General features: G+C 42.1%; 1 protein-coding gene across 6 annotated transcripts in view; it reads left to right on the plus strand.

Moving 5' to 3' along the window:
* The window catches only part of SIX4 (SIX homeobox 4), an 11,624-nt gene extending 2,085 nt beyond the window's left edge, over positions 1-9,539 (plus strand). The window contains exons 2-4 of one of the 6 annotated variants that reach the window (XR_003257222.1): positions 507-1,195; positions 3,651-5,688; positions 6,342-9,539. Coding sequence is in view for 1 of the 6 variants with exons in the window: in XM_026088674.1 (XP_025944459.1) it covers positions 507-1,195; positions 3,651-4,447 (1,486 nt within the window). In the remaining 5 variants the exon portion in view is untranslated. Of the gene's footprint in view, positions 1-506; positions 1,196-3,650 lie in introns of all 6 variants that reach the window. The other 5 variants (XR_003257225.1, XR_003257223.1, XR_003257224.1 and 2 more) reach the window with 5 other exon arrangements.
* Positions 9,540-9,916: the final 377 nt, after the last annotated feature.

Here is a 9,916-nt window from a genome sequence, read left to right on the forward strand (position 1 = left end):
GCCCTAGGCCCCGGCCCGCTCCGCCGAGGCGGCCGCGACCCGGCGGGGCCTTTTTCCCGGCCTGGTTTCTACCTCTCGCGGCTGCCACAAAAGCGCACGGAGCAATTTGCCAAATGGCTGCCCCGGGGCTCGGCCGGGCTTCACACGTGCGCGCCCTGCTCCCCAGGCCGGTTTGGCGGGCGGGGGGGTGGGACGGGGCAGCTCCCCTTGGTTGCTGGGGCTGGGTGACCACCGGGAGGGGGCTTGTTTACGAGTCCATAATCCGGTCTGTAAAGTTTCACGCCGGCTGAGTGGCTGGTTTGATGTGTGCTTTTTCTCAGAAAGCCCTGCCTTGACCTGAGGCTGATTTAAAGCGTGTCTTAAAGGCAAAACGCAGAAACTGAAGAAATATATATTTGGGGGGGGGGGGGAAACCTCTTGCGGGCTGTATCAAAGCAAGGAACCTCATTCGGTCTGATGCTTCACAGTGTGGTAACGCGATGTCATGTCTCCCTCTTTTCCCATAGCGAGTCAGATGGCAACCCTAGCACGGAAGATGAATCCAGTAAGGGGCAGGAGGACTTATCTCCGCATCCACTCTCCAACTCATCCGATGGAGTTACCAGCCTCAGCCTTCCCGGCCACATGGAGCCAGTGTACATGCAGCAGCTTGGAAACACTAAAATAGCCTTGAGCTCCTCGGGCGTCTTGTTGAACGGAAACCTAGTGCCTGCCAGTACGTCTCCTGTCTTTCTCAACGGTAGCTCTTTCCTCCAGGGACCCAACGGTGTCATTCTCAATGGACTCAGCGTGGGCACTTCGCAGACGGTAACTTTAAATTCACCCAAAACCACTTCCAGCGTCGTGAGCAACGGGGTGTCAATCACTGACATATTGTCGTCGTCTTCAGAAGATGTTAAGGACTTCAAACTCCTTCAGGCTTCAGTCCCTAACACGGCAGCAGCTACGTTCAGCCCCAGTAACATCCCGGTCTCGTTCCCAGGATTGATACCGAGCGCGGAGGTGAAAAGGGAAAGCACGCAAACTGTTGCTTCCCAAGATGGAGGCTCTGTAGTTACTTTTACTGCTCCTGTCCAAATAAACCAGTATGGCATTGTCCAGATCCCTAATTCAGGAACAAATGGCCAGCTGCTGAACGGAAGCATCGGTTTTTCTTCTCTGCAGCTGCCTCCTGTTTCTGTGGCAGCTTCACAAGGTAAAAGTTTTGTTTGTTATGCTAGAAGCTACAAGGAAGAATTGCAGTTGGGCACGCTTCGCGTTTCAGAACTTGTAATACTTCTCCTCTGATGTACCGCTGCTGCATCTTGGCCACAGCCACACACAGTACCGCAAATAACACCTCTCGCCCTCGTTTAGATTGCGTCCCTTTGTCACTCTCTGTCGATTATGCTCATGGGTGGACTGTTACATGAAACAGAGCTTATTTACTAAGAGCAGAGGAGGATGTCTAGTATTTTACACTCTTTTTTTATCTCATACAGTTCTCAGATCTCTTTGATATTAGTCTTCACAAGTATTTATAAATTTTGCACATTTCAGTAATTCAAAATATTCTCTATTTGCCGTTGAATTCTTTTAAGGAGAAGGTTTATAAAAAATGAAAACTGCAGCAGCTGGAAATTGTTACCATTGTTATTCTTGTGGTGGTTGTTTTGTTTTGTTTTTTTTAACCAAAGCATTTCATAAAAATAAGTTTAAAATGACTATAGACACAACAAGACCAAACAGTTATGCTCATACATTTTCTATCCTATAATTAAGAATGATTAAACTGATGGGAAACAATAGAAATATGTAATTGCTTGTAGATATAAAATGCAAGGGTATTTGGATTAGACTACCCTCAGTCCAAGGGAAATATGTCATCACAGGTTCACATGCCAAGTATACCGGCTCCTCCCCAAATTTGCTTTAGAGTTGGTCTTAAGATATCAGCCTGAAACTTCTGACCAGTGAGGAAAAATCCTATGTCATGCAAGTCTAGTTCCGGATCATTATTTTGATGTAGGTCAGTTGTAAAGCACAACTGAGCAACTTTGTTACTTATTAACCACTGTATCTTTAGTTATGAAAATGATTAAACTTGAATGAATCCCTGTAGTTTCAGGAGCTATGAATACTACAATGAAAATCAAATCATTCTCGTGTTAGCTTATTTGAATTAAATGTGTATAGGGAGTTAATTATTTTTTCTGTTAAAATTATATGGTGAGGAACACTGAAGCTGTACAAACACATTTTAAATGGGGTGCAAAATTATATGATCCTAAAATGTGGCACTTACTGTCACTGGAAATTAGTGGAATAATAGTTTAGCCAGATGGAAAAGATCAGACGTTTAATTTGAATACCACCTGTAATTACAAGAGCCATTTAATCCACATGCTGCAAGGCAAAAACTGACAGCCAGCAAAGGTGACAATGAAATTTCTGCCCATTAAGTAATACGGGAGAATTGTATTTCAAAGTCCTGAGAAACATCCTAAGCTATTGGCTGAACATTTTCCCCATTGTTAAAAATATCAATTCCCACTGGAGATTGATTCACTGTATGTCTGGTGATGTATGGAGAGAAAATATCTGCTGCTTTGATTTTTTTTTTTAATTATTATTATTATTTTTAATGTTTGAGGGAGGGATAGCTGGCTGTGCATTGCAGGCTATTTTAAGGAAGCTACAGTAAATGATAGCTTATTGCCAGGTAACTTTCAGTTGCCTCACTTTATTCTTCTAGTTTAGACATACAACTAACATCTTCCAAAAAATCACCATTGATTAATGGAAGTAAGCAGGGAGCACTAAAATATGACTGCCTGGATAAACATTCCCCAGCTGTGATGTGCATTTTAAATGCTGTTTTTAAAAAATTCTGCTATCTCCAGTTTTAGCCTCTTAAAACTAACATTAAGCACTTTTTTGAGAAAGAGAGATGCTTAAAATGGGACTTGGTCCTGAGAGCCAGTTTCCTCTGTGTAGGAATGACTATAATGACAACTTACGTGGTATGCCCAGTAAAACCAACTTCAGGTCTTGCCTAGCCACCTTTTCTTGCTCTGGTTAGCTACAGCATCACACGAGCAGTTCCCGGAGGGTGGCCAGGTGCCGCGTGGCTCTGCACGGTGCGGTGGATGCGGTAGGGTTAGGCTCTTGGAAATACGTGATAAGGAAAGGTGAAAGGCATTTGAATGCTTGGCTACACGGTTAAGTTGGTAGAAGCCTTTCTGCCCAGCTGTAACACATTTCATGTAATGTGTCTACAGTTTCCCATACACAAGCTGTAGTCTGACACTGAACTATCTTTAATAGCCTCTCGTGCTTCTATTCTTAGATAGAAATTGAGCGGTAGCAACTAGTGAAGGCCAAAGCACACTCATTTTAATCACTTGGCTAGGGACTGTTTGCCCCTTCATGAGAGAGAGTCTGGAAGATACTTAATATACCATAACCTTTCCCTTTTCTTTCTAGAAGCAGTTTTTATCAACAGAAGCTTTTATTTCTTTATACCTAGTTTTCTCTAACCTGTTATAGACAACACTGTTCTGTGTTGTTTGAAATATTAGCATATTACTCTAAATAAAATGAGACAAAATGCCTGTGCAACTCCTGCCAGCTATAACCTGTATTATCCTTTTTTTCTTCCCTTTCTCCAGGCAATGTTTCAGTAAATCCTAGTACAACTGATGGAGGAACTTTTACGAGTGACTCTTCAACAGTGCAACAAGGAAAGGTTTTCTTCAGCCCTCTCACGCCAAGCGCAGTGGTTTATACAGTTCCCAATTCAGGTCAGGCAGTAGGATCTGTTAAGCAAGAAGGACTGGAAAGAAGCCTTGTGTTTTCCCAGTTAATGCCAGTCAGTCAGAACACGCAACTAAATGTAAACATGTCTTCTGAAAATATATCCGGCGGAGGACTCCAGTCCCTGGCCTCCTCATTAGTGAATGTAACTCCCTCCCATAATTTCTCCCTCACACCACCAACTCTCTTAAATGCTGCAGAACTGAACTCTGGTATCTCAGAGAGCCAGCCCATGTCATCACCTGTAACCAGTACCTCCACCGTGATATCTATCAGCAACACTAACTATGCAACTCTTCAAAACTGTTCCCTCATTACCAGTCAAGACCTGTTGTCCATTTCTACAGCACAGCCCGCGCTTGGAGAAATAGTTTCCACAACCGGAGACCGTGTCAGCCATCCATCTGCACAAGTGCATCCAGATTTTGTCAGAGAGCCCAGGTTAGTTCTGCAAGCTGTACCTGACGTCAAGGAGAATTTCTTACCTAATTCTGAGAGTAAGTCAACTGGCAACTTGATGATGCTGGATACGAAATCCAAATATGTTATGAGTAACATGGTTGACACAGTCTGTGAAGAACTGGAAACAGATAAAAAAGAACTTGCCAAACTGCAGACAGTTCAGATGGATGAAGATATGCAAGATTTGTAATTTTTTTTCTTGCTTTCTATTTTAGTAGATAAGTCTCCTGTTGAGGCCCTAACAAGCACCAAGTGGTCTTTTTTCTTTTTCTTTTTTCTTTTTTTTTTTGTCATTTGAAGAAAACAGAAGGACATTTAAGTGGTCTGAAATAATGTACAGAGGAATCTCCAGCAATGGAATTAGGTTGCCACACTTGGCTTGCATGCAGTATTCTCTTTTAAGCAGATTAAAGGAGAAGGAAACGCCAGGGGAAGTACCAAGCAAATGAGTGCTGGTTTGGCTAACTGATATTCCCTTGATAATTTAACTAGACTCTCCATAGCACAACACGCTCTCAACAGTAAGTATACACTCCTAATGTTAGATAGGAAACAAAAGTCTCGCTCCGAAAAGGTAGAAACGATGCAGTCATTTTTGCTGTTTACTTCTAGTCCATGGGCATTGAAAAGTTTTTAAGGAACTCTAGACGATACCTCACAGGCTACTTTTATGTTGTTTGAGGTAAAGAAACAAAACAAAATCACAAATGATACTGTTACTGGTGTGTTTGTTTTTTGCAGCAGACTTGTATTCATACCAAAAATATTGCATCAAACATTTGCAGGTTTCTAAGTGCTACAGCTAGCATTTTGTTAGTGCAGCAGAAAAAGCATCATTTGAAACTCTAATTATGCAACTCGGAAGCTTTCTCTCCAGTATGAATGTAAATATTGTTTCAGTTCTTATAAAGGAGACTTTTTTTAATTAGTACAATAGATTTTATTTATGGTTTATGTTCCCTTTCACTTTAGACACAATGCATTGAAAAGGAAAACGTTTTCTGGCTGTTTAATTTATTTTTATTGTTTGAGCAGGAAGTAAACATAGTTATTTCTGACAAGGTTTTACTTTTTTGTAGTTTTTCAAGCAATAGACTGTAAAAGTAAAATGTTAATCACACTGAAACTAGAAAATGAACTCCCAATGTCACAAACCCAGGAGGTCCCTGTCTCTACCCTCTGTCTTTGTGTTCAGGGGTTTTTTGTTTGTTTTTGTTAGTAATTTGCAAATTAGCTGAACCTTTTGTGTATTTTTTACGGAATTCCATGTGCCTTTCTTCCTAGTGGCCTTATCTTTGTTACTAAAGCACAGTGGCAGGAGGAATAAAAACACTGATTTGCAAATATCCGTCCTCAGGGCCAAATCCCGATGCCCTGCTTTTGCAAGAGGACCCACTGACCTCGGTGTGCCTACTTGCGTGAGTGAGGAGGGTAGGTCTTTTGGTCATTATGGGTGACATTTGCTGGTGGTGCAGAGGGCCAAAGAGAGACCCTCCTGCACCACGTACACCCTGCGGAAGGAGCCCGCAGCGGGACCATGGGCAGAGCAGTGGTGCCGAGGGGAAGATCTTGGCTCCAGCCTCAGGCAGACGAGCTGGACGAGCAGGCCAGGGAAGGGGAGTCCCATGTTTACACGGACCCGTTGGCCCAACAGCCCATGTGGGAGGGCTTCAGCCGCTCTTCCAGTGAGCCAGCCCCAATCCAGGAGTGCACTTAAGCGTGTATTTATATATCCTTCCAAAATAAGCAACGCGGGGGCTGACGGTGGGAATGCAGCTGCCCGAAAGGTTTGAGGGAGCAGGCGTTTCTCTGCCGCGGCGGGGAGGGCTTCCTCTCCCTTCGCCCCCTCGCACTCCAGCAGGGACAGCACGAGCAGGCAGGCTCTAGGCAGGTGGGGCAGATTTCACCTTTCCTCCAGAGAAATTTTTGTAGCATGGAAAAGCACATCCTTAAGCTTTAAAATAATAATAATAATAATGCAGATGTATAAAAATGAGATGCTGTTAATCTTTGTGTTTTTGTTTTGTTTTTTACTCTAATGTGAATATATACAGTAACTAAAGCATGTATTCATCCTCATACAGGGCCAGGTCCGAAGCCTTTGGAAGACAATGGGAAAGGTTTTCATAAACTTCCATGGGCTCCGAATCAGGCCCGGGACAAAAAAAAAAATCACTCATAAAGGACAAAAAAATGGAGAGGAAAGAGAGCAGAGGTAGCGCGTCCCAGTCTGTTCCTGTCTTGGTTATTAACTGGTTCTGTGAAAAGCCTTTAAGGAATGAAGGTGTTTTCTGTGCGCCATGAGCGTGGCATGGACATCCTCACTATTGTTTTGCACTATATTGAATACAGCTTGTTTTGCAAGGTGTTACGTGCAACCTCAAAGCCGAGCTCTGCTGGTAAGCGCTGTAGTTCATGCTGCAAGCCGGAGTCTCTGGGGCTGCAGGAGAAAGTGCAGGGAAAGGGAAGGGCAGGCGTGCGAGGTTTGCTCTTCGCAACTGAAAGCAGCCACTGATGCTTTCCAAGGAGAAGCAGCCCCCGAGCGCCTGGCTGTCCCTACATGCACCCAAGCAAAAAGGGTGTTTAAGGCAAGTGCTTTAAAATGGAGATTATCACAAGCAGAACGTGGAGCTATATATTCCCCTTGCACAACTTCCCCAGCGTTCAGGGTGACCTAGGCAGGAGCGGGTAGTCTGCAGTTCTCATCTCTGCTCTGGTTGTTTGTCCGAGTACTTTGCTGGGCTCCAGTGTGGGCAATTTGCTGAGCACCTCTACTTCACCCATAAAACCAAGATGATGATAACAGTAACTATCTGCTTTGCATGAATTTGTTCAACTCTTTGGAGAGTTAGAAGCACCCTGTATCATTGTCATATTAAGGGAGACTGTATGCATGGAGTGCGAGCTGTGCATGGCTCGGGAGGAGTTGTCTGGGGCTTAACGTTTGGTCCGTAAAGCTCAGACTATATTTAGAGGGAAGCTAGAAATATTTCAGAGCCCTCTCTCGGTTGTCGAAGCAATCAGATCTCATAACTGAATGACTGTGGTGTTATGCCAGTACATGTTACTTTTTTTTTCCCTTTTTTCCTCCTTTGTGTTCGTTTTGTTATTGAGGCTCTGAATTCCATGGCTTTGCAGCACAGTTGATGTGAAAACTGTGTCTGCTGTTATGGTGGTGCGTGTTTTGGAGTGTCTGGTACTTCTAATAGGAGACTTCCCACTCTTGAGTGGGAGTGGAGGATGTACATAAAAGCAGTGGTTTGGGACAAAGTAAGATTAATCTATTCTAGTCTTCCAGATATCAAGTAACTTATTTTATTATTATGTTTTACTCTTTCTTTCTGCCATTGAAAATAAGTGTCATTCCCTCCAGATAATGTAGTTATAACCTCATGTTTTCTGCAGGTACATATGCACAATATAAAGAGTCATTGCACGGTACAGTGTTTTTAAAATAGATATTTAAATAGTAGTTTTACTCCTACTGTAAAGTAAGGGTCAGTTTTTATTATGTGGCCCTGAAGCAAGCAGGCTAACTGCTCTAATTACACAGTACACAAAGCCCCGAAAAGCATCTGGGGCCAGATCTTCAGCTGCTGTAAATAAGGCATTGCTCCACTGATTCCCAACTGAGGATTTTAGATGATGTTTAGGGGATAGGGATGCTCATCTCCCACACATACGAATGGCAGTGAGCGTCTGAGTCCCGCGGACAGGCTTTATTATCACGTTCTGTTGTTTAAATGGAAGGTATGTCTATCCGACGTTTAAAAAAAACCTCCTTCTTTTCCCTCTCCTTCGATTATGGATGAGAATAAATGATCATTTCAACTTCGCATATGTTTGTAAGTCCACTGGAAATCTTACAGGAAATATTGCCAAATTCTACTATTTTTTTGGTCCAAGACTCAGTGTTGAAAAATATGCTTGAAGTTTAAGCAAATTCCTTCCAAGCATGAGCATAAAAAAAAAAATAAATCTTTGTTCTTTAATACTTCTAATTAAAGCTGCCTTTATTTCATCCAGAGTTCTGCTGAGAACCAGAAACGCACTCAATTAAATGCTCTGTCTGGACTATTTGTAACATTATTCCTGTGGTCTTACCTAAAAGGACATTTCAGCCGCATAAATCATGGATGTCGATTGGCCAGGTCCTCAGCTGGGATAAACTACCACGGTTTCATTGGCTTTAATGGCATTTCACACCAGCTGAGAATATGGTCCATTCATTTCACTGGAGTTGAATCAGGGACGGATTTGGTCCACTACACTATGGCAGTATGAACCAATTCACAAGGCTGATACTCAGACAGTTATAACTGAATAATAATCTATCAAAGCATATACCTCTTTCCATTTATTGCTTTACCCTGCCTGGGGATTCAGGAAGACGCGTTCAGAAAGCTGTTTTCCCCAGAAGTAAGGCTGGAACCACCTTTAGTGTTGTTCTTATCAGTGCAGAATTAATGACAATAATTGATTCTGACTTCAAATCCTGCAAACCAGCTCAGTGACAGATTTCAGCTAAATTATGCGGGGCAGAATTTGGCTCCACGTGCGTATGAACTTTTCCTGTATGTAGATTTCCAGTGCCTGTGCACTTCTCGTAGCAAGGACGGATGAGCAACCGACAGGGTTCATCCCCCTGGTTTCATTACGAAGTGAGTGTGCAGAACTCCCAGGGCATAAATCATGTTGTATTTGTGGTCAAGAAGCATCTCAAATCACAAAAAGAATAATTTTTTAACTCTGGAAAGAAAGTGATGACATTTTACGAGCAAGAAGACCTGAAGTCTTCCTGTATCTCCTAGCAGTTACTATCTTGAAGGATATTTTATACCTTACTTGTATGTTTCATATAATTTAAAAGTAGCTTCTTACATTTCTAAACTCAAGGAGGGGGTGAATCTTCTGACTTCCAGGATTCACGTTCAGAGGATGTTTGTTCTTTTGCTGCATGTACTGTTTGTCCAGAACTAACCAGTTATTTCTGTGATAAGGGTTTATTGTGCCTTACAACAAATATGAAATCTAAACGGAATGTATGCATTGGAGGAGGGAATAATCAGAAGTCTTTACTGCACTGTTAGGTGATGCCTACCCAGAGTGCGTCATCAAACATATCTGTGCTTAATTACCCAACCAAAGAGATCTAAAGTATGTATGTTTGTTGTACTGTAATAGGGGTTTGTGCCTGGACAATTAAGTGTTTTATTTGTATTCTGAGATGATGTGAACTTATTTTTCTAAACACTATACTGAATAAACTTTATATTTATACACATCTTGTGCAAATAGTTCTATTTCCATGTTGTATGTGAATGCTTTACATTATATGTTGGAAAAGCAATCCAAAATAGAAATTCTGCTTTTAATGACTCATTGCGAAGTTGATGACCACTGTGAACACCTGTATGCACCAGAGAATTGTTCTAAAACCTACTTAAGCTAGAATGAGACTTTCTGTTGACTTGAATGGGTTTTCTGTCGGAGCTAACTTTGCGTTTAAAATTCTAAATTAAAAACCATAAATCTTCTATTTTATATTGGACTTGGCTATTAAATCTGTGTCTCCAACCAAATTTATACCATAATTAACTAGATAATATTGAAATGTATTTGCAGCTACTACTTAGGGACTTGTCATTATTTACTTACA

Source organism: Apteryx rowi, unplaced genomic scaffold (assembly GCF_003343035.1).
Source record: "Apteryx rowi isolate R43461 unplaced genomic scaffold, aptRow1 scaffold_78, whole genome shotgun sequence".
Lineage (NCBI taxonomy): Eukaryota > Metazoa > Chordata > Aves > Apterygiformes > Apterygidae > Apteryx > Apteryx rowi.